At 42.4% G+C, this 16141-nt stretch overlaps 1 protein-coding gene across 1 annotated transcript in view; it reads left to right on the forward strand.

The window, feature by feature from the left end:
- The window catches only part of ABCC3 (ATP binding cassette subfamily C member 3), a 39436-nt gene that overhangs the window by 13032 nt on the left and 10263 nt on the right, over nucleotides 1–16141 (forward strand). The window contains exons 8-20 of the mRNA XM_029960081.1: nucleotides 2086–2304; nucleotides 4551–4728; nucleotides 5453–5614; nucleotides 6688–6780; nucleotides 8131–8334; nucleotides 9562–9708; nucleotides 10109–10196; nucleotides 11221–11287; nucleotides 12203–12329; nucleotides 12671–12847; nucleotides 13687–13854; nucleotides 14580–14763; nucleotides 15688–15793. Of these exons, the coding sequence (XP_029815941.1) occupies nucleotides 2086–2304; nucleotides 4551–4728; nucleotides 5453–5614; nucleotides 6688–6780; nucleotides 8131–8334; nucleotides 9562–9708; nucleotides 10109–10196; nucleotides 11221–11287; nucleotides 12203–12329; nucleotides 12671–12847; nucleotides 13687–13854; nucleotides 14580–14763; nucleotides 15688–15793 (1920 nt within the window). The remainder of the gene's footprint in view (nucleotides 1–2085; nucleotides 2305–4550; nucleotides 4729–5452; nucleotides 5615–6687; nucleotides 6781–8130; nucleotides 8335–9561; nucleotides 9709–10108; nucleotides 10197–11220; nucleotides 11288–12202; nucleotides 12330–12670; nucleotides 12848–13686; nucleotides 13855–14579; nucleotides 14764–15687; nucleotides 15794–16141) is intronic.

The raw sequence follows: 16141 nt of genomic DNA on the forward strand, positions 1-16141 counted from the left end.
TTATTGTAGATAATAAAGCACACAAAGAGTATTTTTCCTTTGCTTTTGCTCTCTTTGCTTGCATGGCTGAAGTCTCTGCTCACTCACTTTGCTGGTAAATGCAGTTTCTTCTGAGAAAGTCAGGGCTGTGCTGGATGGAGAAGAGAGAGCTGGAATGCACTTTCCCTCATTTTTAGTTAGCTTCTGGTTTTAGAGACTCTCCTTATGAAGAGATGTTGGAGATGCAGGGCCTTGTCAGCACCACTGAGAGAGCTGCGTGTTTTCCCATGAGATAATCAGTACCTGTTATCTGCCCTGCTATAAATAATGGAAACCAGGCACATGCTCTTTGCTTTGATGAAAAGCTGGGTGTGAGCAGTCCCACACACTGCTGAAAACCCGACCTCACCTAACTATGTGTAGTAAACACTAGAAGTGCATTTTCTCCCTTTGGGACCTTTAGCTGCGAAAGAACCATTGCTTTGCTGTTAGCTCAGTGTAATAAACATCTTTAATAGCACAAAGCCAGGGGCGAGCAGTCTTGTTTCTTCAAATCCTTCAATGAGTTTAATAGGCTGGTTGCCAGAAAAACAAGGCTTTGCTCATAAACTCTCCAGGTTTGATCTGGAAAGACAAAGACAACACTGTTTGTTCTTGTCTGGGGGGGAAAAAAATAAATTGTCTGGTTTAGGTTCTCCCGCTTCCCTCAAACTTTATTGCAGAGAAATTGGAATTTGCAAATGCCTTTGTCTGAAAGGATGTGAACAAGTTTCTACCTGTGGACTGTTAGCCACGCTGATCATATTGAATGCTCACAGGCTGTTGGAATTATTTGACTCTGCAGCCAGCCAGCTCCAAAAAATCTGCAGTCTTTATGAAAAATCATAAATCCAACCTCACTTGGTAGTACTTACAAGTTGTTTTTCAAATGCCTTCTGGTAAGTCTTCACTGTTTCTAGGGTCTTTCTTCCATCTGTTTCTTCTTGTAAAGCCTATGTGCCCCAGACTAATTTCCTTCTCCCTGCTCCACCTGGACTTTCCTGTCTGACATTCAGGAAATTGTTCTCTGGTCCCCAGGAAACAACAACAATTCGATATTTGCTGGCAGAAGAGTTGCCAGGCTGATCTTTGAGAGCAATTCATGGAGGAAATAATTTCCCAGAGCACCCCTTCTTTATTGATGGGCAACAGAAGTCAGGCAGCTAAACCCCAGAGGTGCTTCTAGAAAACCCTCCCCAAGCCCTGGAGAGCAGAATGGGCCTCTTGGGTCCATTTTTGTCATCAGTCAGTCAGAGTATGCAGAAGAAGTCACTTTTGTTAGCTTATTTGACAGCTGGAGAAAGAGAGGCAAAAAGTAAGAAAAGAATCATAGAGTCCTAGAATCATTAAGGTTGGGAAAAAATTTCTATGATTGAGTCCAATGGTTAATTAAATGGATGCAGCCAAACAGAGTTCAAACACTTTAAATTGTCAACCAAGTAAAATTTAGGTACCTAAACCCAAAGTTTCTCTCCTGGAAGAACCTCAGACAGCTGCGGTCCAGATCTTAGAGGTGTCTCAGCTTTGGAGGTTTGTACTTGATTTCAGGTTTCCAGGAATGCAAAACTCTGTATTTAGAGAGGGCTATACGTGGTTCAGTGCCTGTCTCCCCAGGGGGATTCAGAATTCTTCTCTGTGTGATCAGAGAAGGCTTCAGGTTTATACAGCCACTAACTGAGTAACGAACACAGGCTCAGGAGGAGTAGGGGAGGGTGCCTTGTGTGATGTGTAACAGCAACAGTTAGAGGATTCCTGTACAAGGAACTGGAGATCCAAGGTCAATTCTGTCCTCTGCCTAAGGAAGTTGAGACTTCATCTCCTCCTCCTATGGGTCATGTTCTCATCCCATGATGATTGATTTTCTGGCCTGGGGAGTGCACCTCATAAATCCTGCAGAAAATGAAAAGAAAACAAGACTCAGTTACATGATAGATCTTCTGGGAAGTCTTGCTGTTGGACAGTAGCAGAGCAAAGAAGGGAGCAGAGTTTTGGGTGTTAACTGCAGTGCTGTGCACAGAGGGCAATGACATTGTCAGATGTCTCCAGTGGCTTGTTTCGTTTCCCTAGGAGAGATGATGTGACATATATGAAGAAATCGAACCATGTGCTGAATCATGTTGGAGATGGTCCAGAGGAAGCAGAAGTTCTGATCAGAGACAAAAAGCACAATAGGAAACCTTCCTTTCTCAAAGCTTTGCTGAGGACCTTTGGGCCATACTTCTTAATTGGCTCCTTCTTCAAGCTGATACAAGACCTACTCTCTTTCGTCAACCCCCAGCTGCTAAGGTTGGTTTACTCTGTGAGTAGTTTCTATGTGCAGTCCCTGTGCAGGCTTGGCTTTGGCACGGGGAATTTGTTTTTGAAATGCATAGCTACTTTCCCTCACAGTGCTGGAGTATGTGCTCCCTCACCTTCCCAATGCCATAAGACAGGAGTTCTTTACTGTGGACTCAGCTGTAAATTGGACAGGCCTCACTGAAATGCAAGATTTATAAATTGCCCCTCACCCACAGACAGCTTTGAATTACAAATTACCTGTTGTTGCTCCGTGCATCAGAGCAGAGCAATTTCTCCCCATTTCTGAAGGATTGTTTGTGAAATCAAAGCCAAGAACTGCTGGCTGGATCCAGTGGTCTCTGTACATCTGATACCCACGTGAGCTGATGGTGGTTGCAGCTGTGGCGTGACTTGATGTACAGATGAAGCGTGATGCTCAAGTATGTGGTGCTTTGGCTGTGCTGCTGTCATCTGGGAAAGGTTTTGGACCATTTGGATGAGTTCTTAGTCGTGCACAGCAGTAAGAATGTGTGAGGCACAGTTGCAGTGAATTTCCATGTGAAAGAAAATTATGGTTCTATTAAAAAAAAACCAACCAAGAGGTCATGACAGAAGTGGTATGTCCTCAAATTCTCCAAATATAAGGAACACCTGTACCTCCCATCTCCAGCTACTTGCCCAGCTTGATCCGTAAAGGAATTGGCATGATCCCCACATTTTTTTCTCATCATTCTTAAAGTGAAAATTTCCCCAGACAATCATTAACTAAGCAGAAAGTAACAGTGGAAATACCAGTGTTTCTGTCAAGCAATTATTAATGGAAAAGAACATAGTCCTGTTAATGCATGAGAGAGGGATGGAGCTTGGATGGAGGCCACAGGTGGATGTAGGGAAGGGGAGAAGAGAAAGCTCCTATCTGAGTGTCTCTTAAAATAATCACTGTTCTGAGATCATGTTGTTCTGTGGGTGGTTTGTGACATACCCAGAAATTTGCTAAAAAGAGGGTCTGACCCAGTATGGTGACATTTAATAGCTCACAGTTTGTCTTCTTCCAGAGACCTCAGTGAAGAGGAGGCAGCTGGCTTCCTTCTGAGAACACATTAAGTATAAACTATTCTGGGAATTTCTGAAATTTGCATAAATTTCTGGATATGTTGTCAGTGATATCTCTAGACATATTATGGGGAATTTCTTCTCAAGTCTAAATTCCTGCAGTCTGGGAAAATGCCCTTCTAGTGGTAAGAGAAGATGAAAAAGCCATGGCTGGATGGCAGGTTGCATGTAAGATAGTTTCCTGTTTTAAAAAAAATTGATAAATCCCATACTGGGGCTGCAAGGAAGACATTTTCCTGAGGCTGTCCACTGACTGGAGTAGTGCAGAAGGAAAATCTCTCTGGACTGGAAGAAGAAAGATGTAGCAATCTCATGCTTCTACCATAAGGCTTTGGGGCCTTATTTGTAGTTTCCAGGTATACTTTTTCCCTGCTGGTTATTTGAACCATGGAGGTAAATCTCTGTTCCTCCCGTATTTTGACAATTCAGTGCTCTGGTTAGTAGGCTGAAATCACAAATGTGATTTTTGACATTGCCATATCTTGCTCTGCCTGTTCACTGTATGTCAGTGTGCAGGTCAGCAGCAACAGCAGCTGTGAGGAGCAAGAAATGACCTGTCAATAAAAGATGCTACAGCCAGTTTAATGGGACTACCGTTTTACAGGGAAAAAAAAAAAAGTAGGTGTGAAGAACTCTTTATGCATCCATCCAGGAGGATGTCTTTTAATCTAGCTTTTTTTTGTGGGAAAACACCCCAGGCAGAAGCACTCAGGCTGGTTGAAGAGGATTTGGGTAAGAAGCTGGTTTTGCCTGCTCTGCTGCACTGCCCTACTCTGTCCTATCATTCACCTCCTGCCCTGGAGGGCTGCCTGACAGAGCTCAGACAGTGGGCCGAGTGTTTAAACTCTAGATCTCAGGGGAAACCAAGAGTTTCTCCTCATATATCATTTTCAGGCTCATTTGCAAATGGACTTTCTCACTGGCAGAGCTTAAGGTTTTGCTGCTGGATCTTTGCAATGTTGTTTGACTGAAGTCATAACTCAGCTTGTGTCCTGCAGAGCTGTTTGCTTTTTGTGGTTAGAGAAAGGATGTGGCAGGATGCTGTAGTTGGGAGAAGCTGTGTTATGTCCCATTAAACTTGCTGCATGGTTTTTTAATTCTGTTTCTTTTTCCTTTTCCTTCCCCAATCTACTGAAAAACAGTGTATTAATTGGCTTCATCAAGAACAAAGATGCCCCAGCCTGGTGGGGATTTCTGATTGCGGCTTTGATGTTTGTCTGTTCTGTGCTGCAGACACTCATACTCCACCAGCATTTCCAGTACTGCTTTGTTACTGGGCTGAGGCTGAGGACTGGGATCACTGGAGTGATATACCGAAAGGTAAGACTGGAGAAATTTCATGTGCTGAAACACCAGTGTATAGCCAAGAAAGTGGCCTGAGTTCTCACACAGTTAGGGGAGATCAGGCATATTGAAGAAGAACAGCCTCCTGGAATGTAAAACATTGGTGTTTTGGTAAGTTTTTAGGAGTACCTCTGTCGTACTTTACAGAATTTTCTAGCGATCAGCACCTTAATGTGGGCGTACTGGTAGGTCACCAGATATACCACAGGTTCACTTTAAATGCTGAAAAAGTAGAGATTTAGATTAAGTATTAGAAGAAATTCTTCCCTGTGAGGATGGTGAGGCCCTGGCACAGGTTGCCCAGAGAAGCTGTGGCTGGCCCATCCCTGGAAGTGTCCAAGGCCAGGTTGGATGGGGCTTGGAGCAACCTGGGCTAGTGGAAGGTGTCCCTGCCCATGGCAGAGGGCTGGAACAAGGTGATCTTTAAGGTCCCTTCCAACACAAGCCATTCTATAATTTGGAAGAGAGATCCAGGAGAATAGCATGTTTTTGCTATGAGTGTATTAGGTCCAGCTGGGTTTTCTTTGGAATGCTACATACTACTTGAAATAGAGACGCTCACAAGCAAACCACTTCATGAAGTCTTGAATTGATGTAGAGTAGGGGCGTGTCTTGTTTTGCTAATAACTGAGGATTTCTTCTCTGTGTTTCTCCATGTCTGTCAAGACTGTGAGTGCACTGAACCTCTCTTCCTTCTCAGTCCTTAGCCATCACAAACTCGGCGAAGCGCTCGTCTACTGTGGGAGAAATTGTCAACTTGATGTCAGTGGATGCCCAGCGTTTCATGGACCTGATGACTTTCCTGAACATGTTGTGGTCTGCACCACTCCAGATATTTCTGGCTTTGTATTTCCTCTGGGAGGTACAGACATTGTCACAATTTTTTTGCAATTCATCTCAATTATGTGGAAGCTTTTTTTTTTTTGGGTGTGATTTTGACCCTCCACTGCTTTTTTAGAAACTTATTGTCCTGTAGTAAAATAGCTTTTACTGCTGCACACCCTCAATTAGTGTCTTAATTATTTTGTTCAGCTGGTGGGCAAGATAGGGCATTTGAAGCAGGAGATGGCCTTTATGTCCTTTTTGCCCCTACCATGTTTTCATGGGATCTATCTTGGATTCATCACAGAGTTCCCAGTACTTAATACAAATGAGACCTTTAAGGAAATGGTCTAGAGATCAAACCAAATGAAAAACCTGGACACAGGAAATGTAAACCATGTGTAAAGATTATATCCTGCTACATGAAGTTTTGTGCAAATCAATGTGAAACAAATTTCACCTGGAATAACCATAATTTTTCCTTTGCTACAGTGATGTTGTTTCAGGTTTATTCCAGGTTTGCTTTGAGCACTGACTTTCAGCCTTAAAATGTTTCTGTGCAATTAATCTCTTTTACTGCATAAAACAGTAGCAACAACTTAACTTATATTGATTTAGACTCGAAAGCCATTAAGTTGCAGCAGCTTTATGAATTACTGCTCCACTGGAAGCTGAGCTCTAGCAGGCAGGAGTTTGTATGCATGTACTCACACTGGGGGTACTGGGTTAATTCAGTAATTACAGTTCCCCTGGTCAGAGAGAAGTCAAGGGAAAAAATTCCTTCTCTGTGGCTTATTTGTTCCCTTTTTACATTTGCTTTGTATGTGCATTAGTTCAAAATTATTTCCCCCCCTGCCAGTGGGAGCAACTTAGCAGGTAAATCACAGAGTGCTCTGTTATCACCAATACTAGCATAATAATAATTCAAAGTGAATTTTTCTGTCGCCTCTTCGCAGTTGTTCTGTGGAATCAGAACACTTCACTGGGAGAAGTTCAACTTGTCTCTGTAATTTCTGTTTCTATAACCTACTGTTGTTTTAATGCTGACCACAGGGAACAGCAGCACTCGGGTACAACAACAACAACAGCTTACCTTTTCTCTTTAAATTCAAGGCTTTAGGGCCTTCTGTGCTGGCTGGAGTCGCTGTGATGGTCTTACTTATCCCATTTAATGCTGCAATAGCAATGAAAACCAGAGCGTTCCAGGTAAGGTACCAGCAGAAAAGGTAACATTGTCTGAATTGGCAGCTGTGCTATGAGAAATGAAGGTACAAAAGAGAAATGAGGTTGTTAATAAGATGCCATTTGCAGCAATTTACTTATGAGTAAGATTATTGTACTGATATATTTAATAACTGTATCCTCCTAGATGGTTTTTCCATAGTAAATTGAATGCTATTTAGGGGAAAGGTGTGGCATTGAGGCAGTGGATCTTCCTACTCCTGGAGCAGCTTTTGGGATTAGCAAGAGATTTCCTTGTCTCCATATCCCTTCACCTGGTATCTGCCTCTAGGAGTATCTGGAGAAAGGCACTGAAATAAATGATGTTCTTTAAGCTGCAAATGAATGTTTTCAGAGATGGGAGCGAAACCTGGCAGCTTGGGTTTTATGCTAATAGCCAGTGTTGACATTCACTGCTACTGAGCTGGGCCAAATTTGATTTATTAGCTTAAGGTAAAAGGCTCTTTTATTCCTTTCTTTGTAGTCTTAGCTGTCTCTAGTCAAGGAAGTCTGAAAAAATACCAATATAACAGTGCCCTCTGGCTTTGTGCTAGAAAAAATCTCATAAATGGCTTGTGCTGTGCAGCCTGTCAGTGACTGTTTGGAAGATTTAAAAAAAAAAACCAAAAACAAAAAATCAAACTATTGATGTGAAAAAGGTAAGAGCTGGAAAATGAATATGAATAATGACATTTAAGCACAGCCTTAGTAACAGAGGGGTATTATTACGTGCTTAAAGAGACATACAGACTTACCATTGAATCTCTTGATGCTGACATCAAGAGATGAACATTCCTTTTCTCCCTTGCACACTATGAGATGCTCAGAGCTGCATATTTTTCTGTGCATATGTGTATGAATTTTGTCTATACAGTTGAGCAGGAATTTTATTTTTTTTAAGAACAGAATGAAGCACTGTATTCTAATATACAGGAAGAAAACAACTAGGAGTAACCACAGTTTTCAACGGATGCCATAAGAAATACAACTGTGCATATCAGGAAAAAAAATCTAAAGGAATCAAAGGAAGTAGCAGGGTAGTATTTTTGTGAAGTGCCTGAATCCTAAAATGGTTTAAAAATGTAGCCCTTCAGAGTGAGGATGAGTGGAAAGCTTTTGTACTCTGCTTTCCAGGCAGTTTCTTTGATTTCTGGTTTCTTTGTCAGTATTGACTTGCACAAGAAGCTTGCTGATAACAGTCTGGCTTTCTGTGATCACCTTTTGCATCCTCTTTAGAAATAGCCCAAGGACCAGCACAGCTGTGAGACATATGTTGAAAGCTCTCTTCTGGCCCTTGCTGTGACACTCTGTCTCCTGTGTTTACCCATAACCCAGGTGGAACAAATGCGATATAAAGACTCCCGCATCAAATTAATGAACGAGATCCTGGGTGGCATCAAGGTGCTGAAGCTGTATGCTTGGGAACCATCCTTTTCACAAAAGGTCCTGGAGATACGAAAGAATGAGCTGCGAGTTTTGAAAAAATCTGCTTATCTCAATTCTTTGTCCACCTTTGCCTGGATCAGCGCCCCGTTCCTGGTAAATTGAATTTGCATGACTCTCTAAGCTGTGCAAGTACATCCTTGAAGGATAAGTGTGAGGCTTTCTGCCTGCTAAATGTACATAGGAATAAAATGTAAATACTTTTTCGAAAAAATTATTCTCATGCTTTGAATCAGAGTTCCCTGTTCTCGAGAGCCTTTTCGTTAATCTGTATTAAAGTATTTTGTGATAGAGCCTGCCAGTGGAAGCTGGGAATAGCTGTCTCAGGAGAATTTCCAACCACTTCAAAGTACTTCCCATAACAAATTGAAACTGGAATTTGAAACCTCAGAGATAATCTATGAATAGCAAAAATAGCAAAGGAAATTTTAATTGAGTCAGTCAGGACAACGTCTGTCTTTAGCTCTCATTTCTACCTTCGTGTTACAGTGCTCTCCTTGTTTTAGTGGGAGAGGAAGTTATCAAATTATTCTACAACCTGAAAAAGAGATTGATTTAATGTAAAAACTAAAGCCCAAATGATACCTTGCCAATTCTGAAATGCTTTTTCCTCAATTTTGTCTTTCCCTCTATTTTCCACTTCACTGCACTTTGATCCCTTTTACAGCAAAGGTTTTGGTGAATAAAACCATTCAGATAAGTCCTTGATCAGAAATATTCATAGCCAACTATTCTCGAGATCAAAGACCTGACCCTGCAGAAATGTCCTGAACAGCCTTGAGATCCTGCCCCTTTCACGGTTCCTTAAAGTTAATGCACTTCCTTCAATACACATTCCAGTTCCTGCTCACCACTAGTTTAATGCGTGGGATGGTCCTTCCACAGTGGATGGTCCCTGTCATACAGCAAACCAACAAATAACTTGCATTTTACTCCCTTTTCTATTGATTAGTAGAGGTTGTTTGCTTAGCCTGCAGTTTACAATGGGAAAATTTGGTTGGGTGGAGTGTGAAAAGCAGCCAAACCACAGCCTGACAACAGCTTTTCCTTTTCATTTACCCAAGTTCTGTAGTTCACCTCTCGAATCTCTTAGTTCAACTCAACATAACCATTAGTAATCTCAAAGTTATTTCATTCCACCTGCCCTTTCTTGTACCAACTTGTCCAAGTGACTTGTCATTCTTAAAGCGTATTGAAAAGGTCAGAAACAAGGAGTTTTGTGGTTGATACCTTTATTTCCAAGATGCCCATCAGGCCTGAGTGCTTTTTAAAATGTCAGAATATAACACACGTGTCACAGTAAACCCCCTTTCTGGCTTTCAGGTGGCGCTGACGACATTTGCCGTCTACGTCTCAGTGGATGAGAAGAATATCCTGGACGCAGAAAAGGCTTTTGTCTCCCTCTCCTTGTTCAATATCTTGAAGTTTCCCCTCAATATGCTTCCACAAGTCATTAGCAATATTGCACAGGTAAGGAGGGGCAGGTGCGTGGGTTGTCCTGAACAACTCGAACAGAAAGAACCCCACGTGCCCCTGATTTCTGGAATGCAGAGATCCCTTGCCTGTTAGCTGGTTTTCTTTTTAATACCCTTTCTCTACTGCTGGGCCTGTCTTGGAAAGCCTGACATCATCTGAGTAAGCCTGTCTGTGTGAATTTTGCTTCACTCAGATAAACTCAGCTTGGTCTGAGAAATTTTGCGGTTAAAAGCTCGGATTTCAGCATAAAATGATTGCAGGGAAAGAATGAGTCACTTTTCAGGAAGCCCATGGGGGGAAGGCTTAAGCCATTGTGCATGCTTTCTTTTTCAGTAGTAAGAGCATTAAATTCTCATTAAAAGAATAATAAAATAACACCACGCTCTTTTCTTAGACAAGTGTTTCCCTGAAGAGAATTCAGCAGTTCCTGAGTCATGATGAACTTGATCCAAATTGTGTGGAAACAAAGGTGATTTCACCAGGTAAAGACATCTGTATTTTTTTTTAATGAAGCTAATACAACAGCATCTTATATCTGTTTTGGACTGGTGGAATTATGAAAAAAGGCAAAAAGAAAATAACAATAGTAATCTTGGGTTAAAAAAAAAAGCAAACAAGCGGAAGCTGCTGCTTTGAAAAGTACGTGTTTAGTGTTCAGGCTACGTGGAAATAAGAAAAGTTTCTGGCAATATTTTTAAACTTTGAGCTTGTTAGGCCTGAGTTTGCATCTGCAATGTGCTGGATGCTCACAGCACTGAATATGAAGGGCATCCACTGACTAGGAGCAGCAAGGCTTGTTCAAACCTTTCACACTGCACAAGTGCTCAGGAGCTTTGTTCACAGTTTTGATTTCTTATGTTGGAAACAGTATCCCAAAATAACTGAGCGAGCCAGAAGACCTCAAACAAAAGTGTTTCATCATGTAACACACTTTGGTGACACTATAGCTCAAAACTTTATGTTGCATGTGATGCCACAGACAGAGGAGGAGGAATGGCTGGGTGTCTGTCCTGAAATTACTGTTCTGCACCACCCCACCAGGAAGTAAAGAAAGCCTGCGGATCTATGACTTGTTAGTGTGGCAAGCAAAAAGCTGCACAGAGTCAAGTTTAATCTGATGCATCAAAGTCAACAGCATGCAGTGACCTCCTAGTGACTTGAAAGTGGTTTCTGAAGCAAAGTTGTGCTCAGTTGCAGGGGGATGCTGAGGAGCACATGCTGGGACCAGCCTCCCCATGGCAGGGTGAGGCAGGGCAGCTTTTCAGCTCCACGGGTCTGTTAACTCACAGTCTATAGCTTAAGCTGCAGTTGGTTATTTTCACTCTGAACAAGCCTGTCTTGTGACCCACAGGCATGAGACTGTTCTTCCCATGCCAGCAGAAAAGGGAAGAGCAGTGTATGTGAAACACTCGTAAATAAAGATCCCTCTGTCTGCCCGTCTCTCAGTCGTGCTGTTCTGTGTAACACATTTCCTGCCTCCTCTTTTGTTGTGTTTTTGTCACACAGGCAATGCCATCAGTGTAACAAATGCCACGTTCAGCTGGGGAAAGGAGCTTAAGCCAACTTTGAAAGAGTAAGCTGTGGGGTTTTTTATTTATTTATTTTTGGTACAATTGCAATGCAGCATCTACCTGGTTTCTGGCTTCTGGGAGGTCTATTTTGAACGGTGTCTAGTAAAAACCACACATCACATATGTGCATCTCTTGTGGCAGACTCATCCCTGTGGTGGTGGATGGGTCGCCTCCAGACTGTGGGGGGGGTGCTTGTTTTGCTCATTTGCCTATTTGAATGAATACAAACAAAATTTGCCTGGAAGCATATGTTTCCTTATGTTATGCATCATGATCTGTGCAAACAGCAATTTATATTGATTTCATTAGTGAAAGGCACTTTGATGGCAAAGAGACTCTGTCCATCACTCATTTCCTTATTAGTTCACCAGGATCTAAAGCAGTACCTTTAGGAACATAGTGAGGAAAACAGTAAAGGAATTTAACTGGGAAGTCTTGTTTTTTTGGTGTCAGTTTGAACCCTACTTACTAGCACTGGTAATACAGTTCTGAAGTGGTTTGAACATTTTTAGATGGGATGTGTTCACTCACTACTTCCTTACAGTTACTCTTGGTTTTAAAATTAAAAACCAAGATACTTCTGGAAGATTATCTTCTTTCAAACTGCTTATGAACCCAGTGTGACTTGCTGATGGACTGATAGGACACGGCAGAGGGTCTTAGAAGGCTTGTTGCGAATCCTAGTGCTTTAGGAACAATCAAGATAGATTAATGCTGGGTTTCCATTTGCTCCTACAGTTCTGGTTACAGTACATGAGAAAGGGAGGAGAAGACCAGTGACCAGGCTATGCTTTCTATATCCAGTCAGGCTGAGGTCAGGCTGATTTGTCACTGTGTATTTCAGCCCTGCTTTAAAGACCCCTGATGCCTTTAGTAAACTAATGTTTAATTAATTTCCAGCCTGTTTCCTCCACAGTATAAATATGTTGGTCCCCAGTGGTGCTTTGGTTGCCATTGTTGGCCATGTTGGCTGTGGGAAGTCTTCTCTGGTGTCTGCTCTCCTGGGTGAAATGGAAAAGCTGGAAGGAGAAGTGGCTGTGAAGGTTGGTATTGTTTACAATCCCATTTAATGATGGTATAGAAATGTGCTGTTTATGCCTGCCCTTGCTTAGAATGAACGTCAGGCTGCAGAGGGAATTCTGGTTGCTCCTCTGGCAACTTGTCTGTGTGTCTGAGTTTTACCCACACCTGTTCAGTTGGGTTTTATATGAACTTTACTTTCCTTATTTGATCGACTGTACATTAGCAATTAGCACACATATATGTATAATGTGAATGTGTGTGAACCAGGAGCCATATATGTGCTGCAGATCTCAATCAGAGCTGTAAGCATGAACTGCTGCTTGCTAAAGTCAGAGGTTTCCTTTATCCCTCCTTGTTCTAGGGTTCTGTTGCTTATGTGCCTCAACAAGCCTGGATCCAGAACGCCACGCTGAAAGATAACATTTTGTTTGGCCAAGCTCCTAATGAGGAAAAATACCAAAATACCCTGGAGGCCTGTGCTTTAAAAACTGACCTGGAAGTGCTGCCAGGAGGAGATCAGACTGAGATAGGAGAGAAGGTAATTATTTCCTTTTCAAGTCAGACCTGCTTGGTGATTCCTGGTCTAGCTGAAGAGAGAATGCTGAAAAGTCAGCACTTGCTTTGGTTTGATCTTTACAATGGCATCCCTGCTGCAATCAGCACCAAAACATGCAGGGCAGTTCTGTGGAAGGCAGTTGGACTTAAACTTGTTCCTAACTTTAGGCGTGTGCTTGTATTATGATGCAGAATTTCATATCTAGCCCTGGAAGATCAGAGCACCCTCCATTGTTGTGCAGTTGTAAAGGTGCATCTGCCCAGAATAAGTAAAGACCTTCTTTCTCCTGTAGGAATAAAAAGGGAGGGAACATATGGTTGTGCTTCAAGTGAAAAAATGATATGATCATCCCTTAACACATTTTAATGAGGAACTGTTACATCTGTGATTAACAACAGAGATATTCTTTTTTTCATAGGCCACTAAGTTTGAGCTAGATTTCATGAAATGGGGTGGAGATGTGGATTTATATGCAGGATTAGAGATGTGAAAGATGTTCCAGGTGCCACAGCCCTGCTGTGAAATTTACATTTTACATCCCGGTTGACGGTTTTCCTTTTTATGTAGTTCTGTGTTTTAACAGCTCCCTTCAGGAGCTTATTAAAAAGAGCCTCACTGTGTCTCCAGATTGCTGAGTGAGTGGAAGTTTGGCAGTGAACAAACAGATCTAGAGGCGTTGTGTTCCTGTCTCTGGGCGGGTTATTCTCTTCAGCGCCTCATGTTTCAATTTAGCATCCGAGTGTTGAGGCTGGGTGAGAGCCATGAAAAGTCAGAGCTGTTGTTGTGCGATGTGTTTTGTTCTCTCCTCTCTCTCCCTTCAGGGCATCAACCTGTCAGGTGGGCAGAGGCAGCGCGTGAGCCTCGCCCGTGCCGTGTACAGCGGCTCTGACATTTACCTGTTGGATGATCCCCTGTCTGCCGTGGACTCGCACGTCGCAAAGCACATCTTCGACAAAGTCATCGGTCCAGATGGGGTGCTCAAAGGGAAAGTAAGCTGGCATTTAGATCCTCTTAAAACTGCACACAAGCTCGGCAGCACTGGTGGGTAACAGGAAAGCTGTTTCACCACCCAGGCTTGGGTGCCAGCTCGTTCCTGAATTTCTGTCTGTAGCTGGCAACGGGGACACCTTTTGTCATCCTGTGATGAGCTTATGCATGCCCAGAAATTATATGATCTGGTCAGCACATGCAGAGGCAGAAACCAGCTCTGTCTTTTAAAATCCCTGCTGTGAGATCTCCAAAAACAAGGCATTTGCAGAAACTTGCACAGGTTGGCAGTGTTGCTTGTTGTTACTCGGAGGTGTGCGGGGAGGAAGCTGTACCAGATACTGATGTTACAGAGGCCTTTGGCAACATGCAACCACACTGCAGTCACTTTGGTGCACCTTCTGCTCCTGTTATGGTCTTCTTGGATTATTATCTCAGAGCTCAAAAGGGAAGGGCTGCAAAGAAAATCAGCATAACGGAAAGAGGGAATGATAATTCTGTTGGTTTAATTCCCTCTGTGGTTGTATCAGCAGCAGGACCATAGTGAGTTCATGTACATATTTCCAGGCTCATTTGGCTAATGATGACAATGTTATTTCCACGGGCATTTCATCTTTGATACAATAACTCACTCCCTGTCCGAAAAATTTGGTAGTATTTGGCTTGCTAAGTAGTGTTAGTCCCCACAGTGACAACTGAAAGATTTGTGGTTTTTTTCCCTATCCAGACCCGAATTCTGGTGACTCATGGCATCAGCTTCCTACCTCAAGTAGACCATATAGTTGTCCTGGTAGATGGCAAAATCTCTGAAATGGGATCTTACCAAGACCTTCTGAAACAAAACAAGGCCTTTGCAGAATTCCTGCGAAATTATGCACTGGATGAAAACATTGAAGAGGACGAACCAACAAGTACAGTATTGTTTTTTCTTAAAACATGTCTTTTTCTGTCAACGAGATTACAGATATTTTCTCTGTAAAGTGCCCCCTGGGTCTTCATGACAACCTTGCATTTGCCTTTCTGCACTACCGTGAAAATTATTGTCTGTGGCCAGGTCTGTGTTATTGAGAAATGTTTTCAAAAATTCCTTTCAAAATTCCATGTGGTTTGTCCTAGAAGAAAATCAACTCTTATGGCAGAAATTATTTTAAACTCGGCAATTTATTTTACAATTAGCAAGGCCAAACTCAGCAGGAAAACAAAGTAGCCAAAAAAACCCCAGCCTTGCTATCAAAGGGGCTACCCAGAGTCTGGTGTGTTTTCTCTTTATCTGTGGTTGTTTTCTTTTTTTTTTTCATGTAGCAAAGTTCAAACAACATTTTAATCTTGGCTTACTTTTCAGCTTGATTTGATTCTGACAAAATGGTACAAGATTAAAGCATTTTGGTAAATGTTTCCCCTGTGTGACAGTGTTCCCACGCTCTTTGATTGCAACCCTGCTGCTCTCCAGCCAGGCAGAGGGGAACACACATGACATCTTCCAGCAGCAGCAGGGGCTTGCAGGAGCTCCTGACGTGACTCCCCCAGCCCCAGATCATGCCTAGAACACACTTTATAAGTGAATTTAGCTGAAACCAACTCTGACACTATTGCCTGACATTCTGATGTGTTAAAGGAATGTGATGTAAATGCGTTTGGCAGCCAACCTGCCTCACAAGATCTTCGCAATTATATTCAGAGGAGTGATGCACAGAAGTAAAACCAGGGGGGATTTTATGCACTATGATTTTCCTGCCGTGGTATTGTTTTTCATGACTCTTGCTTTGCATAGCCACCTTTTCCTGTGCTTTCTGCTTTATGGGGCAGAAAATCTGAGGTGTGATCTTGTCTTGCAGTGCTGGAGGAGGAAGAAGTCCTGCTGGCTGAAGACACCCTCAGCATCCACACCGACCTGGCAGATAATGAACCGGTGACCAACGAGGTCCGCAAACAGTTCCTTAGGTAAACATGAGGTTCATGTGTTTCTAATCTCTGTCTGGGGTGAAACACATCTGAAAGATGTTATATCACATACTCCTTCTCCATCTGGGCTTCAGTTTGCTTAGTTTCCTTTTACAAATACATTGGTTTAGTGTCCTTTTGAAAAAAAAATGTGAAAGGAGATCAAACATCTATTCCTGCAATCCTCTTTTGAATCTGAACTGAACCAATTTCTTTAAGCAGCTCTCTGGTTCTCAGGTAACACTGCTGTATGTATTTACCTACTCAACACTAAACTGCTGCCAGTTATGTTATAAATAAACCCTTTGCATTTCACCTTTCCCTTGGGAATCTTAGAAATCTTTAGAA

This window comes from Manacus vitellinus, unplaced genomic scaffold, assembly GCF_001715985.3.
Source record: "Manacus vitellinus isolate BGI_N305 unplaced genomic scaffold, ASM171598v3 scaffold_24_pilon, whole genome shotgun sequence".
In the NCBI taxonomy this organism is placed as follows: domain Eukaryota; kingdom Metazoa; phylum Chordata; class Aves; order Passeriformes; family Pipridae; genus Manacus; species Manacus vitellinus.